We start from the raw sequence: 21,594 nt of genomic DNA, 5'->3' as shown, positions 1-21,594 counted from the left end.
AGAGCTCTGTAATCTCAGCTGGAAATACTTAAAGGAGACACAGTAAGTTTCTGAAGCTCCACTTTAGGTTTATGTTTAAGTCCTGGTAAAGTAATGACTTAAGCAAATGGCTGACTTCAATTTTACTGACTAAGGCTCGCAATCCATTATAAACATAACTGGATTCTAAAAACTGAGAGAAACACTTGCACTCCCAACACAAGGGCCCTTGTCTCCTCCCTTGCCAACATGGGAACAATCATCATGTCTTATTTGATAGGAAACAAGTATTGCATCAGCTATCAGCCAGAACCAAACACTTTACCCATTTACTTTATAGTCTGGCCTCACTTTATGCATTTCCTCAGCATTCAATACATTTTCAGATCTGATCATGTAAAAGTATTGATCATGTAATATTTTTTTGTATTCAGACTAATTTGTGTGAGCTCAAGGTTTTTATGAGAAATGAGTAATCAGAATCAAGGTCAAAAGCAGCTTCTGTTACTTTTTATAGACTTTCTTCAGCTGGACTCCATATGTTTTGTTTGGAAAGTGATGGTTCTTCTTACTTCGCCTCCAATTTGTGATCAGTCTCTTTCAACAAGTTAAACTTAATACTGGAAATGGTATTAGTTAGCATGTTACCTTGCCATTGCTCCGCTGCCTGTGAATGAGCTTGTCTGGGATTCAGATACATGTCTTCCCTCCACAGAAATGACTCTCTGCAGTTCTGAAGATGCATCCTCACAAAGTGAATGGGTTCTGCAAATGCAAATATTTTTTTTAAGAATGCCATACAGCCTCCAGCAGTCTTCCCCCCATCTGATTCTTTCCACCACCACATCAGGAAACAATGCAGTAAACTGTCCTCTTCCTAGTAATATGGCATTCATTTGATAAACCCATGAGCTAAAGCTATATTCCTACTTTTCTGGAACCATCCAACACCAAATGAAGTCAGCTGAGGCTCTGCCATCCATTCCAGCAAGCTCAGAAGCTTACTCCTTACTGGTCAGTACTAGTCTAGTGTGCAGATACACAATTATGGGAAGCATGTTTTCTACTCTAACACCTCCTGTAAGGCATCAGCAGCTTTCCTTCAACATGGAGTTCATCCCCAAGGGACTTTAAAGTGACTGCCCACTGCTTTTTTCAGTGTTGTTCTCCTATACATTGTTTCAGTTTAACAGTCTGGAATTTCTACCAGTGCAGTTCCTATTTATGACTGAAAGCAAATACACATCTCTTTTTGCTTTCACTCTTGCTTGGACTGAGAGGGAAAATGGTGATTTTACAGTAGTTAGCCCTGAGCAGCACCACTGCTGTTCTTACCAGGCTGCTGTCATCAGCTGCACAACTGCAGACCTAATGCTGCTTGCTTTGTACCTGAAACTTCACCTATTGCATAGCAAAACAGGCTACAGACCTTCAGGGCTGCTCTGGCAGCAATGAGATGAGGCACCTCAGGCTATTACCACACATGGAAAACACTGTAACAGCCCAGTTGTGCACAACTGCAGATAGCGATTATAAGGCTAAGGTACATGCAGTGTCTGCCAACTCCCGTAACTGTAAGACTACTTATTATCACTGAAATAATTAGCATTTGAGAAAAATAGATGAAATCTTAGCCTCATCTTTCAGTAATGGAGTTCTGAAATTGACTTCACTGGAACCTGGACTTTACCAGGGCTCACTCTGGGTTTTTTTATAAGACTCCTAGGGTTTTCTCTGTGTTTTTCATTCTTTAGTATTCACTTTTACAAGACTTTGTCACATCCATTAAGGATCATTTTTTTCCCCCTTTGTAATGCAAACAAGAACTCTCACATGAGTCTGTTAATCTGTATTGCCAGGAAAACACTGACTATAATGATGCTTGCAGAATCTTCATAAGAACTGGCAACAGCATTTTGAATGCCCACAAAAGGATAATTAGCAGCTCAATTTTGTGTGTACTCACAGCTGAGAAACTGACAAACAGAGAATTAAAACTTTATTATTTTTACACAAAGAACCATGCTAAAAAAGATAGGCTCTCATAGTCCCAGAATTCTCAACTTGTTAACTGTTTTCTTCTTCTCTTCTGATAAGAAGATACCAATAGACACTGCTTAGTATTGAAAAGCTTTTATAACCTAGTTTATGTTGTGGGTGCTGAGAATATTGTGGATGCCAAAGTTAACATGGCTTCTAGGGGAGGATGAACAAACTCATGGAACAGAAATCCATTACGGATTACCAGATACACAGAGCCCACATTCAGCTCAAGAAGTCTCCTGAGCTGGATGTTGGGAGAGTATTACAGGAAAGTATGTTGCAGATACTTGCAGTTTGCCTGCTTTTTTTTTCTTTTTCCTGGAGTGTTGCATTTCATTTTTACAAATACAGCTTATGTGTATCTGCAACAGGATCAGAAAACAATACACAAAGGACTCCGCCAGGCAACTCTTATGAAAGCACCTGTCTGATATTACACAGCAATTACAAACATTCCATATCAATTCACACAAATGCAAATCAAAAAGTAAATCTAAAATGAACTCTTCCTTCCATTATTATAACTCCCTATTATAAAACTCATATACCCATTCTTGACTTTCCTCAACCCTGTTCAGATAATACAAGAGGCCTTATTTGTCAGCTGGCTTTATATTGATGCAGAGGGACAGGCACAGATGGGGCTTTTGATGTTAACACCTTCAATGCATGTGGCATAGTTTTTACTTTATTTTCACAAAGACAGACTAATTCCCATCTGGACTCCATAAGGGTGTTTGCTATCTGCAGCGAAACAGTAACCACTGCCATTACTAACGAAAGGTGTTACAGGGTCTGAAATCAACATGAGAAGAGAGCAGGTTACAAAGCAGAAACATCAGCAGGTGATTGTGCCTCCTCAGCTTATGCTGAAAAAAATTTTATTTCCCCAGGGGTACCAATGTCACTATATCTTAGAGAAAACTCACTGCCACTGAGGTTTCTGCTCCATGCCTCTTCAGCTCTGCAAAGGCCAATTTATTCCCATGTTTTCAAGGTATCTAGTGGAATAAGCTCTGGGAAGGGTACATTTATAGCACCTGCTCTGTACCTGTCCCTTGCCTTAACTTGATTTAGCTCTAAATTTGCACAAAGATCTTCAAGAAAACCCTAGAAGACCATGTTCACCTAAAATGCATGCAAATAATCCAGAATTTTCATTTAGTAGTAATTGTTTTGAAGTTCTGATCAGTTAAACAGGAATTGCTGAAGCCATTTTGAGTAATGACTATGAGCCAGACTTCAAGGGCAGGATTTGGCTCCAGATGGCAGTGACCTAAATTAGGGTGTCTAATATAAGCTGAGTATCTAAGTTCCCATTACAGTCAATTGCCATCTTAGGGCTTGATTCAGTTGCCTCAATACAGGAGTCTAGTACCATTTGGAATACCTCAAAACACTTTATCTGACCTCTCCAGAGCACACAGGTCTCACCTCATATCCACTAGCCCCAGCTAAATGCTTCAGATACTCTATGGTATCTCAAATAGCTTTAGATGCCTATTTTAGGCAACTAAATACCGTCATAATCAACAGAGCCAAATGAGCCTGAAGAACTATTCAACTTCAGGGTAAGCTGAACAGTTCCCCAGGCACCACTGACTATTAGTACTGACTACATCTCCACTGATGACAGCAGAAACTTAGACACCTACTCACATAAAGACACTGAAATCCAGATGTCTACAAGACACAGCTGAATTCTACTTCCCAACTTCTAGATAGTCAACCTGTGTCTATAAGCTAATGGGCTGCCTGTCCTATTTGAGCTGTTTCTATACAGAGGCTGGATTTTAAAAATGAAGACTCCTTTGTTATTTTTTTGTTTTGTTGATTTTTGTTTTAACAAAATGGACCAACTTTATAGTACACTACACTGTAAGAATATGGGCACATGAATCACCTACTCCAGCATAACTGAGAATGACAGTTTAAAGATCACTAGCAGTTTTCTGTTAACTCCTGCAGTGAATGCTTTTTCTTGGTAATACCTCATTCCACAGCAGAAAAGTACTTAAGCACATCCTTAGCATTAAGCATAAATTTAACACCCACTGAATTTAATGAGAACTAAGTATGTGCTTAATTGCTTTGTTGAACTATAGTCAACAGGAGTTGGAAGAAGATAAAGGCAAAGGAAAAATGCTGCTACTCTAGGAAACCTGTTTTTTTTCCAATGTCTATAGTTGTATATTTTGCTACAAGAAAAAGAAGGGCTAAAATTTTTTATGGGATCTATCTTTTGGTACAGACATATTCTAAAACAAATCTGAATTTAAAAAACGTGTTTCAGAATTCTTTGGTATTACAAAGGTATTGTATATACTTACTAGCAATCACTTCAGCAATCCAAAAACCATAAATATGAGATCTCCTTTAGAGAGTAAGATTGTATCTTTTTACTCATCTATGAACTCCTGTAATTAATGCTGATAACAACAAACTTTTTTCGCTATATCTGTCATAAGCAAGTCATTGCCTCTGAAACTGCAGATAACTGCAGCGATTTAATTCTACATTTAAACCTTTATAACCACACTCTCACATCCCTGCCAGTAATTCCATTCTGTGAGCTGCCAATCACTGATACCCTCTACAAAAATGACATTAAAAAAAGGAAAGGAAGAGGCTCATTTCGATCTGTGTTTTCACTGTTTCTGAGATATCATTGCAAATGGAGACAAAGGGACATGGCTCTTGCAAATCTCCCTAAGGAGACCATGGGGTAGTATAACTAAGTCAAGCAAGCCATACTGTGCAGAATAAAAGCAGCTCCATTTTCACCAGTGTAGGTACACCTACATGACAGAAGGTATCATGTAAGCAAAGCAGAAAGAAAAAAAAGCACCAATTCAAACAGGACAGGGATCACATCCATACTAGATGCTAGGGGCATGCAATCCAAAATAATCACAATGCAGGCAGTCCTATGCAGGATTTTGCATAGCAAGATTTTGAGTGCTCTAGGCTGGGTACACATTTGAACAGCAAGAGACAGTCTGACAGGGTCCACATAGTGGAGGTGGTTGACCATAGCAAGACAGAAGCAGAACACTTTTTCCAGTCTGTACAGGTGCTGTGGATCATCAGACACTTTCCTGCAGGCCCAGCAGGGTTTGCCCAGACTAGACAAATGACTGGTACTGCGTAAAATCTAAGTGCAAGCTCACTGGCACATTTTAAACAGCCACTTTAAAACTATCAAAACAGAGAAAGGTGAATGTAAAGAAACTATTACAGTTTCACCGTACAGTGAGAGACTCTGAAAATCCAGTACTAAAATGTTGATATTCTTCATACACTACAAATGTTCCCTATCACAAGAACTAGGCGATCTGCAGAGGTTACTTTTAAAAAAAAAAACTTCTGAGGCTTTTCACTGCATGGCACTGGAAGGATCACTTTTACTCTAAATCCCACAGGGTCTGTGGGAAGCACAGACCCTGCTATCTGCGTGGTGACTTGAGAAAGAGGATTCTCCTTAATGAGTTGGTGTAATTCCCACTGACGTGAAAATGGGCTTTATTCCTGAGGTAACACAGATTCTGGTTCTAAAACTGCAAGCCATGACAACCTTCCTGTTGCTGTCTCTTCGGTACTTTGAATATAAATTGTTAAGTCAATTAAGTGCACTGGATCAACAATATCATGATACAACACTCCCATAATGCAGAGCTAGAGGAATGCCACAAATTACGCAGCAATCTGTCCTCTCGACTGTGATGAAAGGAATATATTACCTGATACAGCCATTTTCAATCCTTTCAAAATCTTCATCAGGAGTCCTGACAGACAGTCTGTGCATACCAGGGTAGGAGTGCTGGGTGTTGATTTTTGCCATTTTGCTTTACATATCAACATCTAAATGACAGCTGAAACAGGGGGAAAAAAAAACATTTTGTGAAGGCTGCAAAAGAAATGTGCTCAGCACTTAAAAAGAGCTATTTATTAAAACAATGGAACAGCAGAAATCAAATTCAACCATTTGAAGAATAGCCAGTGATATTTACACACACAATATGATACCTGTTTCTTGATTTATTTGCACTAGACAGAAAAAAGCGCTAGTAAAAGTGTAACAAAGAAATTTCATCATGACCAAAGAAAAGGGTTACATGATGCTATATTCTTTTTAGTCTCTGGACTTTCTGAATACCTACACTCTCATACCTATTATCCGTAGTGAAATTACATTTAAAAACTCATTAAAAGAAGTTTAGAGTTAGGAAGCCAACCAAAAAAAGCTAGGTAATAGATGTGCTAGGACAACCCATTCCACTTTGAGTTGATCCCCTTGTGCTAATTTTATCTATTTTATGATTAAGTTTTTTATTCTGAGAATGCATATTAACCAAGCAGATAATTAATGAAATGTATCCTTCAGCTTAATATATGCCATGCATTAATTGTATATTATCTAAACTCTGTACTAAACACATACTAGGGTTTTTTTTTCCATTTATTTCCATAAGTCATTTTATTATACTGCTTCAAGACAAGCTCTGTTAAGATATTTAGCAGCCCATCTCCTACAAGTTTTAGGAAATTGACCTAAATTCCTTTCCAGATTTGGTCTTCAATGTCTTACCAAATTCATATCACATCTATCACCTGCAAAACAGGCTTTAAGACTCAAGACAAGTGTCTTAAAAATGAGGGACTGAAAGACTTCCAGTGAAAGCTTTGAATTTTGAAATGGTTTTTTAATAGTATATGAAACCAAACACTATTTTGGATGAAAAACTAGCTTCTTAGAAGACAGAAAACAAGAATGGGATTAAACAGTCACCTTCACCACTGCAAAAGTTTAAGAACAATATTCCTCAGGGTTCCATAGGAAAACCTCTCATTAATGATGCTGACGAAAAGAAGGAGCAGTGAGACAAGAAGATCTCAGGATGGCAAAAAGTACTATAGGCAGGTGAAAGAAGTGGAGTGCAAGGAACTTCAGGGTGATCCACATCAACTAGATCAACTTCTCAATTTGACGGCAAGTGACGTGCAATGTAGGCAAATGGAAATCAATGAATAGAGGTGAAAAGCATGTAAACTACTGCCTTACATGCTTCCAAATTAACCATATGCTCTCAGAAAAGGAACCTGAACACTACATACGTACAGCTCAGGGAAACGTCCTGCTCAGTACCAGGCAGGCTTGCTGACACAATAGCTAATGATATACATACGGAAAGTGTTCACGACACAAAGAACACTAAAACTGCTCCATGAAACAACAGGGTGGACTTATCTGGAACACTATTAGTCCTTCTCTCAAACAGAAAGATACTGCAGAATAAAAGCATGGCAAGAATGATTAAGGACATAGAAAAGGGAGAGAAAGAAAAATGGGGCTTGCTCATCCTAGAAAGGCAAAGAATAAGAAGCTATAAAAGAAAAACATGCAGGCAAAATTGGAGCTTATTTCAGAGCCCTTACAACTACTTCAGCTGTAAAATCCAGATTCACTATACAATGTGGTCTGAACTCTTATTCTGCACTAGACTGGAGGAAAGGAGGAGGTAAAATTTTCACAGAAATACAAGCCTACTATTAAGCAATATAATACATTAATATATTTTTGGAAGGAGGTAGGGAGAATGGATGATGGTTCATTATTAAATTGTGCCATGCATGCCCACCTGTAGTAGAGAGAGACACAGAACACAGGACTGGTAGAAATAAATAATGCAGTAATTTTGGTACAGCGCACATGGTGAGACCTCCTGAAGCAACACGGTTTGGCCCTGCATGAAGCACATAAAATTCTGACACATTACTGACACAATTCTGACACTGGCTATCTCATAAAGGAGAAATACTTGTTCCTTCTAGGCCTCCAAGATTCCTAATGATAAATGTGTTTAACCGTCTAGGGAGGAGATCAGCATTTCAAAACTGGATCCAAAATCTGGCAAGTGACTGACTAGGGAGCAACTTAAAATGAGCATGGAGCTATCAGGAGTCAACCAGCAGGAAAACGCTGCAGAGGCATAAGACTCTGCAAACACCTTTTGCAGGGCCCCAGAGAGACAGCTCCAGCTAGCTGGGATCTACAATCCTAAAACTGCCACTAAAAGCTGGTGCTTACAAGATGGTTTTAAGAACTGAATAGTGCTCAGCTTTGTATTTAAAAACATAGTTGTTACAGTAGTGTGGTGGGTTGCCCTTGGCTGGCTGTCAGACACCCACCCAGCCGCTCTCCCACTCTCCCTTCTCAGCAGGCCAGCAGGAGAAAGTAAGATGAGAAAGCTCATGGGTCGAGATAAGGACTGGAAGATCACTTACCAATTATCATCACAGGCAAAACAGACTTGAGCTGGGGAAAAGTAATTTAATTGATTGCAATTAAAATAGAGTTGGATGGTGAGAAACAAAGACAAAAACACCTCGCCCCCTCTTTTTTTCCCCAGATTCAACTTCACTCCTACATTCCCAACTCCTCCACCTCCTCCACCCTGCCCAGCAGTGCAGAGGTGGGGAATGGGGGATTGCGGTCAGTCCATAATGCTTCCTCTCTGCCATACCTTCCTCCTCACACTGTTCCACTGCTCCAGCCTGGGTCCTTCCTACAGGCTGCCATCCTTCAGGAACTGCTCCAGTGTGGGTCCACTCCACAGGCTACAGTCCTTCAGGGTAAACCTGCTCCAGTGTGGGTCCTCCATGGGCCACAGTTCCTGTCAGGAGAACCTGTTCCTGCATGGACTCCTCTCCACTGGCTGCAGTTTCCTTCAGGAAATAGCTACTTGGTCCACTGTGGGGTCCTCCACAGTAGATATCTGCTCCAGTATGGTCCTCTCCATGGATGCAGGGGAATCTCTGCTCCAGGGCCTGGAACAACACCTCCCCTCCTTCTTCTCTGACCTTGGTGTCTGCAGAGTTGTTTCTCACACTTTTTTCCGTCACTCCTCACACACTGTCTGTGCGGCATTTTACCCTTTCTTAAATACGTTGTCGCAGAGGTGCCACCAGTGTCGCCTGGTGCTGACAACGGGCATTCCTGCTGCTGCTCTGGTATGTGTTCTCAGAGCACTGCAAATCCATGAGAAAGCCCAGAGGGGTTCAGCTGTGCCCTGTGGTGGGTCCGCTGGAGCTGTCTGGCGGTGGTTGTGTCCGGCTCAGGCAGCCCCTGGCTTCTCCTCACAGAGGCCACCCCTGCAGCCCTCCTGCCAGAGCCTGGGCACCTGCCCCCAATGCAAGTTTTACCCTCAGTGTAATTACTAGCTTTAAATATTCAGAGCAGAGAGTGTACTTCGAAGGTAATGGAGATTTTATAAAAGGCAGAAATCTACTTGCATTGGGTGTGGGTGAAAGAAAACGAGTCTGAAAAATCTATGTTGGGCACTTAAAACAGGCATTTAGCTCACAAGCAATTTAACGAGAGACAGACAGACAGACAGATAGATAGTCCTTTGAGCCTGAATCTAGTTACCCAGTTTTAGGCAACCAAATTGGAGAACTGGATCCTTAAAGTATCCTTGTAATTTTTAATTTTCCAGAACTAAGCGACTTATCTTTAAGCACACCAAGTCAAACTACAGAAAACAAAAACTGCCTCAGGTTGAAGAATTTTCCAGTGTCTGACAGCAAAATAAAACTTATCTGAAACGATCCTAGCTCTTGAAAGATTGACATCTTTACCAATGACTTAACATGCTTTCTCACTTAGTATTTCTTTCCTTGCTAGTAATTGTACTAACCTGAAAGAGATGAATAATAATTCCACACTCAAGGATATTGCTTTTCAGTGCATAAATCATTGAGACTGAAACTAGAGCTAAGTGAGAAAGATGTATTATCCTACTAAAAATAAAACAAATTATACATTAGTGAGAGCTCTCCCTACTCCAAATGCAAATAGTTCATGTACTCTTTTATCCTCTTTCTTTTGGATTCAATAGCAACTGATGTTTTGTGCCAAATAATTCTATATGCACTGTCTGGTATAAAAGACCTGTTTTATCAAGACAGCCAGTTGCTTGACAACAAATACAAGTTCAAGTAAAATACGAAAACTTCAGATTCACATAAGCATTTCCTAATTTTGAAAATCAGGTTCTACTTATCTCTTTATAACCATAGCATTAAAAGACTTGGAACAAGAGGTACGAAGGCTGCAGTATCTAAATTTTAGGAGCTGTACCATACAGTGGATTTCCTACAGAAGGCATGCAGAAAATCAGGTACCCAGGAATAAGGCACTGAGAAGGAAGCCACATATGCCAGCCAATACAAAATGACTGAATCTAAAATGGGAGACTGAAAATAAATTGGCATCCAGGCCAAAAGGAGGTGGCACCCAGTTCACAGCCATAACTCCCCCCTTTCTCAAGTCTATTCACCCATTTGCAGCAAATTGCATTGTGCTTAGGAGCTGTACCTCAAAAACGAGAAACTTTTCAAGTCTGCTTCAAATTAAGCAAGCCAAAACCACTTTTCCCACTTTCTCTGGAGCCTCCAACCAATAGATGATGGGATACACTCACACATACTTTCTCATGGATTTGCAGTGCTCTGAGAACACATACCAGAGCAGCAGCAGGAATGCCCGTTGTCAGCACCCACTGCAATCTGGACACACTCAAGGCCTCTGAGCTGCTTCCCGGCCTAGGTTTCAGATGATTTTGCACATGCATAGTAGCAAGAAAAACCCAACACACAGGCACACATTTAAATATTACAAATTATATCAAACTTAGGAAGTTGTTGGCTATCAGCTAAGCCACCAAAATGAACCGTGTAGCCTGTCAAACATCCGTAAAAGAAGTTTGAATCACTATAGTCTCCCTCTCAAGAGCATTGAGAGTTCACATTTGGTCTACTCTAGCAGTTCCCCTTTTGGGTAGAATATGTTAACTCACCCTAACTTAATTCAAAATTGTTAACCAAACATTAATACTTCTGATATGAAGTAAAAGTAGTTGTTTATCAAGCTATGATGGCAGATCAAGCTGTTTATACCACCACTTAATATTCTTATTTATTTAGATTAAAAGAACTACAGACAGAAAATATGGCAGAATTCAAAAAACAGTTTTTCAAGGTGAAATATCTATCACTGTCACAAAGTAAAAGGTGACTGTACATATGATTTTATAATGGAACTTATGTATTTGTGTAGTTGGTAATATACTGTTGTTGTTGAGGCTTTCAACAACATTTTACTTACTGTTATCCAGTGATAAGCTGCATAGGATCACTTACATCATTTTAGTTAAGACACGTTCCAAATCCTCACACAGCCTCTCAGGTTCAACCCTGGTAAGTCTTTGGGATTTATTTTGGGATTTGACCTCCACCTACATGATCCTTGTTACATCACTTCATAATGGTTGTACATCAGCTGTACTGTTGTGTATGTTATGTGTGACAGTCTGCAGTTCCGATATATCAACCAGTACAGACAACAAACGGACTTCAAAGACTGGACACTGGATCTTTAAGCAACTATGTGATTTGAAGACAAGGTCCAACTTTTTTCTTCAATGATTTGGAGGTTTGTAAATTAACTTGCAGATTCAACTCTGGCACACTCTCGTGGAAATCATCTTTGTATAAGGGCTACTGGATCAAGCCCAAGGGGTTCAAAAAATAATAAGCAGGCTGCACCACCTGACCCTCATGAATCATTATGCATAACAGTTTAAATCAACAATTCTTAAATCCTATGACCTCTTTAAAAGTACACTTTTCAAATTGTATTACTCTCTGCTACGTCATACTGCATTTTCTATAGTCTGTGGGCACTGATACCTCGTGAAAATGCACATAATTTATATGCATAGCCTTGTAACCTCAGTACTAAAGATGTGTCAAACAAATACACTACCTCTCACAGGTACTCCAGGATGTGCGCATACTACACACAACACTGCATATGCATGTGTGCATAATTTATAGTTTTAGAATGAAATGAATATGATTATCCTTGATCCATTTGATGGTTGAGTCCCTGGCACCTTGTAGTAGCAAAATAATCTTTTAAATAAATTGAATTATTTGGACTGATTTTCCCTTCTGTATCTATGAACTATTAGTAATACAGTTCAATTTTCTAAGATTTACTGAATTTTTTTGCAGACCATTTTCTATGAGTGTATTATTTTTCAGACTGGGAACTGTTCAGGAGAAACTAGCTGGGTATATTGACCACAACACTGTAAATTAAAACAAAGTAAATTACAAACTACAGTTGACTGGACAACCAAGTCACATCGTGTTGTTTCTGTTGCTAGTATGGGTTAACATCATGCAGGTATCCATGCTTCTATACAGCAAATAAGCTCTGTGCAAGGCTTCTGTCTAAAATTTACCAGTTCTGCCAACGTCTCTGTCAGTGCATTCATTTGCTAAGGAAACTCTTAAAACTGAACATAACAAGGGCATGAACACAGCTAAAACACAGCAGGTTTACATTCCCAAATGAGTATCTATAAAATATATAGGTATATGTTTACATGTGTGCAAGTGCATACATGTGAATGTTACCCATTCAAATTCACTCCCTGCCCACTTTACATAAACTATCACAGCCATCCCATTTGGCTAGGGAAAGAAAACACGAGAGGCAATTTGTGTCACGTTTCACATGCAGTAACAAGGCATTGAAGGCATTCGAGCGAAGAGGATTTAAGAGATGCTAATGAAAAGAGATGGCAACATTGGAGAAGGCTGCAGGGTAATGTGCTGAACCCAAGTGACAGAGCTTGGGTGCAAATTGGATGACAAAGACTGGGATGCGTAGAGGTATACAGAAGGCAAAGCTGAGAGATGCTGACATGGAAGGGTGGTGTATAATTTTTTTAAAGCTGATGTGCTCTTCCCTCAAGTCATTCACTGCTTGTTTACCATGACTACCCTTGCTGATTAGACATCCTGGCAGTCCCATTATCATCTGCACCATGTATTTTCCTAATAAGGTGGTTTTAGCATGCATATTCAAAGAAAACGACATAAAAAATATCAGAAAAAAAAATAACTGTGCCGACTGAAGGCAAAGTTACGCTATTTCAAAAATGCTATTTCAACATCTGAAACTACAATTTACTCAGTTGTAACAATGAAAATTACAGATTTTAAATACAACAGCCCTCTCACTACTTGCTTTGAATGTAACAACTCTCAATCTGGAAAACAAAATACCTTAAAAAGTGTCCTCTACTACCCAGTACCAACATTTACATTTAACATAATTTCTTCAGAGATTTAAAGTAACGTTCATGTCATTTTTCCTTGTCTTCTCTTAGCGAGTGCACCATGCATTAGAGAAAGACACTGATTATAGTCATTATTGTATCTTGCACATTCTTAGGCACGCTATGGCCTGGTTTACACTACACAAGTTTTGCAAAAGATGTCATATTGCTAAAAACAAGGTCAGTTTAGCAGGAGCACCAGGAATCCCAGGAAAGTTATTTCCTTTCACTGCTCTTGTAGTATTTGCTAGCATTTTCTTCATATAGGGTTTGACAACCTCATGCTTTTACCACAGGTACCGGACAGCAGAGAAGTTAAGAGACACATGGATCAAACCGTTAAAGCTAAGCCTCAGTCGACAGGAGTGGGGCAATTCCCCTCGGCCCTGCTTCTGTACGGATTTGTGTCCTGAATCCAATTTAATTGTGGATACACGGATCTCTGTGTCAATTAATCAAATTAACACTTTTCTTTGGGGAAAAAAAAAAAAGAAAAAAAAAGAGCTCCTAAGTTGCGTTTCCATTTCAAGCTTTTCAGTTAAGGTTCGGAACTGAAGTCGGATGCAGGACATGATCCCACTCTCACGGGCCCAAACAGGAACGGAGGCTTGCTGCCTCCTCTTTCAGACTCACCTTCCCACGCTTTCCTCCGCAGCATCCGAATTCAGAAACTCTGCCTGCCTGAACGCAGGCGCTTCGGGGCCCTTATCCTTAAGCAACACTGACAGACAGGCAGCGCTGCCCTTCCCCTTGGCGGTTTCGGTCCGGAGCCCGCTCCCGGCCCGCGGCGCCGGGAAGCCCCGGCAGCAGCTGCCCTCCCCGGCGGGGCGGCCCGGGCCGGCCCGGCGGGGGCGGTGGGGCAGGGCAGGGCCCGCCGCGGCCGCCCCTCGGCGCGGTGCGTGCAGATTACAGCCGAACCCCCCGCGCCTAAGCCCGGCTCACCGGGAAAAGCCGCTCGAAGGGCTTTGCGATCCTGTTAAGTTCTCGGAGAGGATCAAGACGTCAAAGCAGCTCGGAGGCTCCCCGGCACATTTCTTGCCACGCCGAGGAAAGTTGGGAGCCCGCCGCGGGCAGGGCAGGGCAGGGCCGGGCCGGGCCGGGCCGGGCCAGGGGCGCTGGCGGAGCGAGGACCCGCAGCCCCGGGCGCCGGCGCCGTCCCTGAGGCGAAAAGCGACGTGACCCTGCGAGACGGCTGCCCCGCGACGGCCCCGGGCAGCGACTCACGCCCCGGCCCCCGCGGCAGTCCCTACCTGCGGGGCGGAGCCGCGCCCGGGCGGGCGCTCATCCCCTCCTCGCTGAGGCGGTGGCGGGGTCGGAGCCGGCGCGCAACCAGCCTCAGACCCTCTCGGCCAGGCAGGGTCCCGTCGCCGACGCCATCCGGCTGCCGGCCGCGCTCACCGCTCCCGCCGGTGCCTCCGCGGCTGCCCTAGCCGCCGCCCCGCCGTCCATGCCGCGGGGAGAAGCCGGACGGAGCGGGGAGGCTGCGCGGCGTCCCCAGAGGGGCCGGCCGCCGCTCGAGAGGAGAGCTCCGGGCCGCCAGAGAAAGCCGGCTCCCCGCCGCCCTCCCCTGCCTCCGCGTCCTCGCACACGCCGCTCCCTGCGCCTTCATCTGCCGCCGGCGGCGGAGGCGGAGGGGCCGGGCCCGGCGGGCTGCTCGCCGCACCATCCCCCCCCCCCCCCCCCCCCCCCCCCCGCCGCCGCCGCCGCCGCCGCCGCCAAACCCCCGCCTGGCGCGCGGGGCCGTCCGCTGAGGGCGGCGGGGCTGGCGGCAGCGGGGCGGGTGGGGCGGGGAGCGGGGCCTCGTCAGGACGGCAGGTGGGGGACGTGCCGCTGCCAGCTGGAAGGGTGTCCCCCGCCTCGGCAAGCCGCCAGGGAGCGGATTTCGCTGGGAGGGCGCCTGGTCTCTGCCCCGCCGTCCCTGCAGGCCCTGCCTGAGGGGTGCCGTGAGGAGGTGATACCCCACAGCCCGTCACAGCACTACTGTTGGGACCGACACCTTCTCCTTGATGAGGCAGCGTTTCTCCTCAGGGTACCGCTGAGTAGGTTTCTTCTTCAGTACTTTGGCCCTCTCGAGCGAGCTCACCTTCACGCTGACTCTCAGCCTGCGGCGGGCAGCCTGCTTCCTTCATCGTGTGGTACTGAAGCTCCCCGAAGGCTTTCACCCTCCCCTGAACTTCACCTCTTCAATTCTGATGCTGCTGTTGGCAGGGTGTAGAAAAGCTAGAAACAAAGACCGTATATGAAAGCTCCATAAAACGATTCTTCAGCTGGAAAAAGAGCCAGCAAAGGCCGTGTCGTTCCTAACTGACAGGCCGCTGCACTTTGCTGCACAACGTCAATTCAGCTAGACTGCACACAACGTGATGCTGGAAACGCACTTAAGTGCTTGGGTTTATGGAGAGGCAGAGTTACTCACTGCCCTCCCCTCGCTAAGGATTATTTTATGTAAGAAAGATGAACCACATCACAAAAAAAGCACTAAGGAGAGGAAAAGGGCATGGCTAAAACTCTTAAAACCCCATCAGAAACTCGAGCTCTCTTTCTCACACAGCTATCACAGCGGTCTTTAGAGTAACAGGGTTTTTTGGGATCTGAACAGAAAAGCCTGGGAAGGCAGAAAGCATTTGAAGAGCATGCTTTTTCAGTTCCTTTCCTGCAGGGTTGCCCGACCAGGGGTGAACCAAGTGCCAGGTTGCTGTTGTCCCTCAAAAGGCTCAAGCACTGGTTGCGCTTTCCAGGTGCTACACGCAGATACGCACTCTTTGCAGGTCCTGGCTTCCTACTCCGACAAGGTCTAGTTGTACACCTTGCACCCATGTTCTGGTTGCTACATGAAGGAAGCCTGGGAAGGGAATCCAGGAAAAAGCTCTGGAGGTTTCCAAAAGGTCCCAGAGCTGGACAATAAGGGGATCAGGCTGAATCAACAAAAATGAATACCCACATCTAGAATGCATCACTTTCTAAAGTCTGTCATAGTATTCAGTAGTACTGGTGTAAGAAAATTTAGAGAAAATACTATGTTAAAGTTATAAGACAGTACCTCAATTTACCTCCCTTAATCAAAGGATTAAGTCTCTTCAAATCTTTTATATCATAGAATTAAATCTCTGAGACAAAAAATGTTTCATAAAGGAAAACAATGTTAACTAAATTTATCTCAGCATTTATCATAACACGCATGTTTGTTTAAAAATACTATTTTCTATTCAAGGAAATAATGCATTTTCAATATAACAACTTTTTTAAAATATAGGATTATTTCTCAATTTTTTGGATGAATCTGAATTACATAAATTTGAGAATAGGTAGTTGATTTCTCAGTGTATAAATATACAGCCTGCACTGACTGTTTTCCTTTCTCTCTCCTGGGTTCTTCCTGGACTCATCATTCTCTCTAGAAATACTAAACCTACACTTACACTTCTATAGAGGGGTAGAAGCCTTAATTAAAACCTAAAATTCCAACACCAATATTCTTTATTTTATGTAGGTTGTTAAAATATGTACTGAAGACATAAGCAATATTAAGCTTTCCTGTTGCATTAGAACAGCCCTTTCTGCACTAAAAGCTTTTGCATAGCAAATACATTTTAAAAAAATCTGGAAAAATATAATTTGTAGTAGTACCAGGGAAAACAATACCCAGCCTTCAAATTCATGAGAAGCCCTTTGTCCTCTTCAAGAAGTTGTATTCACTGAGAGACACTGCATCTTTCTCCCTTCAGACAAGGCACTACTTGGAACAACAGAGCTATTACTGGTACCAAATCGCAACTACTGGTTCCCCATCAGTACCGTCCTTCCTGCTCCCCTAGCAGGTCACTGTGCTTAGCCAGCTCCTGCTTCCAGCTACGTGTTCCTCATTGTAAAAAAAGCCGGAGGTCCTCCAGTCACAGATTCCATGTCAACTGTTCCTATTGATTGTAAGTGCAGAAGAGAGAGACTTGGTTAAGCTCCCAATAGCTCACTGACTTTTTATCAGCCAGTGACCATCTGCTATCACATGCACCCAAATGACTGGGGAATAGGATACATCTTCACAGAGCACTAAATAGAGCTGAGAGAGTCCAACTAGTCTCCCACTGAAGTGACAGTTTGGGAGGAGAAGCTGCTCAGAGCAGCTACTGTTGTTAGCACAGGATGGCTGGGACAGGGTGCTCCATACCACCTCCCAGAAAAATATGCCATAAAACCATTTGAGTCCAAATAGTAAGGCATGCCTCACTAAAGCAGCACAACAATAAGAGGTGAACATGGAGCAAAGGGAGGGATGAAGCTGTTGGAGAGAGTAAGGAATGGCAAGGAAGAGAAGGGGATGAAAATCAGGGAAGGAGGGATTATTTGGGAGTTCATGAAGACAAGGACAAAGTGGTAGCAAACCTCCTTACAGCAAGAAACAGAAACAGTTATAAAGGACACAAGCATCATTCAGGCATTGAAAAACCCCCAAAAGGGCAACAGAAGGTTTAAACTTGCTACAATTTTAAGAAGGCTTGTTATACACATGCCTGTGACACATCAAGTCAAACAAAAGCCCCTTTCCACCATACATACAAAGTGCGTGCTGGGGACATACATGAGGCGAGAGGGGACCAAAATGGCTCCAGCACTCTCTGTACTCTGGCATGGTGTGGTCAGGGTAAGGTAGGGAGCTGCTGAACCAACTGCCCCTCTTTCTGGTCCTCTTGCATCGCTTGCTTCTGAGGCACAGGTGCTGCTGAGGGCTTTGTACAACTCCTAAGCATCACAGTGTTCAGCTAATTCAGTAAAGACGCTGGAACAGGTTTTTAGCTGGCGTAAATTTAGCCAAATGAAAATCTGGTTTGCTAACTGTACTGCTTTTCTAAATAGTGGTGGCTGTTCCAAATGTTGGTATCAGGACCATACCTCTTCAAAGGCAGCCTTAGTGATATGGCTAGTAATTATATTTGAAATTATGTCCGAAATGAAATGTAACTAGTTACAAATCTCACAGATTTAATTCTGCCAAATAATCCCCCAAAGAGATTGAACAAACACATTTAAAATGTAGAGCTACACAGGCAAAACAAAGAGAAGTGTTGATATGGAACCACTAATGCTCTAAACATACTTGGCTAATAGCATGATGTATGCACAGCAAACTGACCAAAAGGTTTAATTGCTGTTTACTGTCACCAGTCATTGTCAAAGTAGTAGGCACTAAGAGGCATAAAACCATCCTCAATCCTGTAGTTAAATTTGGCAACATTTTCCAGTTCTCATATTTATTCCTATGTGCTAATTACATTCTTATTCAAACCTATTTACTAGCAGGTTTCAACCTGCTAGTGGCAGAGTTTGGCCAGTTGCCTAGGTATTGAAGATGACAGGAAAAAAGAAATACCTTTTCACTTTTCCGTTTTCAGAGTTGTTAGATATAAGTGAAAACATGCTTATTTAGGGAACAAATATTCCTTCTTTCCAACATTTTCCTAATTTCCATTACATTTTCTTGCCAAGTTTAGCTCTTGCTTCATTTGTATGATCATTAAACCAGTCCCCTGAGAGCCATCAACAAGTGGGTTCAACACGCTGACAGCTGCAAGACATCATCCATCAAAATAGTTATGTTCAGCAAGGCACTACTGATGATTTAACTCAGTGACCAAAAATTATTGGTCTCTGATAGGCACCTCTTGAAAACACAACCATGAATTACCATGTCTAATTTTGACAACCTATTTTGTAGTTTTATATGCATATTAAATATCAGTTTTGTTCCACTCTGTCTGCAATTAAGCAAAGCATCAGTGGTAGCTTGCAGCTGGAAATTACGATTAATAAGAAAGGGAAAATCTGGAGTTCCAGCACCTCAAAATAGAAAAGAGAGGGGGGAAAAGGAAAGAAAAAGCAACCCCTTATGTTACAGTCTTTCACACCTTGGTCCTCAGCTACCTGATTATTAAACACAGTCTTCTCTCTCAAAGCTTGCTTTCTCATTTTATCCTTTTCCAGCTTATTTATAGCTTGCAAGTGAAAATCCTCAGCTGTCAGTCCACTCTCCAAATTCTTCCTCTTGTTTTCTTTCATCTTTCAAGTCATGAACTTCTTGTACTTACCCTCAAGGCCTTGTTTAGCTGTGCCCATCTACTTCTCTCTTTCATGTTTTCTTGTTTTGTTATTGTGCCAAGAATTCTATTTTCTAGGTTTTTCGTCTGAATTTACTGTATATCTAGTTTTATCTTCACTTTAATAAAATTAGAACATAGCTGCCAATACCCACTTTTAGACTTTCCTATTTTATTTTGATGTCCAGAAAAGTGCTAACATTTAAGTAATACTTAGTTACCGCCTTTCTGTCTAGAAACTCATTTTATTAGACACTAGGCCTTTGCAGCTGTGTGGTGGGTTGACCTTGGCTGGACGCCAGGTGCCCACCAAAGCTGCTCTGTCACTCCCCTCCTCAACTGGACAGGGGAGAGAAAATATAACAAAAGGGTCATGGGTCGAGATAAGGACAGGGAGAGATCACTCAGCAATTACCGTCATGGGCAAAACAGACTCAACTTGGGGAAATTATTTTAATTTATTACCAATCAAATCAGGGTAGGATAATGAGAAATAAAACCAAATCTTAAAAACACCTTCCCCCACCCCTGCCTTCTTCCTGGCTCAACTCCACTTCCAATTTTCTCTACCTCCTCCCCCCCAGTGGCACAGGGGGTTGGGGTCAGTTCATCACATGTTGTCTCTACTGCTCCGTCCTCCTCAGGGCCAGGACTCCTCACTCTTCCCCTGCTCCAGCGTGGGGTCCCTCCCACAGGAGACTTCTCCAATGTGAATCCTTCCCATGGGCTACAGTTCTTCATGAACTGCTTCAGCGTGGGTCCCTTCCACGGGCTGCAGTCCTTCAGGCACAGACTGCTCCAGCGTGGGTCCCCCATGGGGTCACAAGTCCTGCCAGAAAACCTGCTCCAGCATGGACTCCTCCCTCCATGGGGCCACAGGTCCTGCCAGGAGCCTGCTCCAGCGCAGGCTTCCCACAGTGTCACAGCCTCCTTCGGGCACCCACCTGCTCCAGCGTGGGGTCCTCCCCGGTCTGCAGGTGGAGATCTGCTCCACTGTGGACCTCCCTGGGCTGCAGGGGGACAGCCTGCCTCACCACAGTCTTCCCCATGGGCTGCAGGGGAATCTCTGCTCTGGCACCTGGAGCACCTCCTCCCCCTCCTTCTTCACTGACCTTAGGGTCTGCAGGGCTGTTTCTCACTCCTCTCTTCTGGCTGAATCTGCACAGCAGTTTTTTTCCCCTTCCTAAATATGTTATCCCAGAGACACTACCACTGTTGTTGATGGGCTTGACCTTGGCCAGTGGCAGGTCCGTCTTGGAGCCAGCTGGCATTGGCTCTGTCAGACATAGCAGAAGCTTCTGGCAGCTTCTCACAGAAGCCACCCCTGTAGCCCTCCCACTACCAAAACCTTGTCACGGAAACCCAATACATTCCACCCCTCACCTCTGTCAATCACATATTTAAGAATTATCATTAAAAAACACATTCCTCACACAATCTACAATCTTCACAAACTTCACATACATCAACAAAAAGAATTCCCCGCAACAAAATCAAAATAATATCATCACAACACCAACAAAAGTGGACAATTTACACACAATCCACCCTCATCCCTTCACCACAATTACAACCATCAAAATTCCCCACAGTCAGTCTGCTCTTTGCTCTCTAGTTGTGTTCAGTCAATGTTTTGCCTGTTTCCTCTCCCAATTACTATCCTTATCTTGAATTCCTCAGGCCCCATGTTGGGTGCCAAAAAGGACTGTGATGGGGTGATCCTGGCTGGCCACCAGGTGCCCACCAAGCCACTCTATCACTCCCCTCCTCAGCAGGACAGGGGAGGAGAAAATAAGATGGAAAAAACCTCACAGGTCAAGATAAAGACAAAAGTTTAATAAAGCAAAAGCAAAGGCCATGTACAGAAGCAAAGGAAAACAAAAAAATTTATTCTCTACTTCCCATCATCAGGTGATGTCCAGCCACTTCCCGGGAAGTAGGGCTTCGGTACATGTAGTGGTTGCTCCAGAAGATAATAACAAATGTGCCCCCCTCCCCCCACCCCCCCCCCACCCCTTTCTCCAAGCTTTTGTTGCTGAGCAGGCATCATATGGTATAGAATATCCCTTTGGTCATTTGGGGTCAGCTGTCCTGGCCATGTCTCCTCCCAAGATCTTGCCCACCCCCAGCCTACTGGTGAGGGGGGAATGTTGGAGAGACAGCCCTGAGCTCAGCAGTGCTCAAAACACCGGTGGGTTATCAAAACCTTTCCAGCTGCCAATGCAGAGCACAGCACTAGGAGGGCTGCTATGGGGAAAATTAACGCCATCCCAGCTAGACCCAACACAAGC

General features: G+C 43.4%; 1 protein-coding gene across 9 annotated transcripts in view; it reads right to left on the bottom strand.

Annotated features, from left to right (window-relative positions):
- Positions 1–15,492, bottom strand: part of CNGA3 (cyclic nucleotide gated channel subunit alpha 3) — a 33,768-nt gene extending 18,276 nt beyond the window's left edge. For 2 of the 9 annotated variants that reach the window (XM_029998952.2, XM_029998957.2), the window contains exons 1-3: positions 13,848–14,448; positions 5,763–5,894; positions 628–744 (exon numbers count right to left, since the gene is read on the bottom strand). In XM_029998952.2, the coding sequence (XP_029854812.1) occupies positions 628–744; positions 5,763–5,863 (218 nt within the window). In that variant the 5' untranslated portion in view covers positions 5,864–5,894; positions 13,848–14,448. The other 7 variants (XM_041119503.1, XM_029998959.2, XM_029998956.2 and 4 more) reach the window with 6 other exon arrangements.
- Positions 15,493–21,594: the final 6,102 nt, after the last annotated feature.

This window comes from Aquila chrysaetos, chromosome 23 (genome assembly GCF_900496995.4).
Source record: "Aquila chrysaetos chrysaetos chromosome 23, bAquChr1.4, whole genome shotgun sequence".
Classification (NCBI taxonomy): Eukaryota; Metazoa; Chordata; class Aves; order Accipitriformes; family Accipitridae; genus Aquila; species Aquila chrysaetos.
This window is presented reverse-complemented; position numbering and strand designations above follow the sequence as displayed.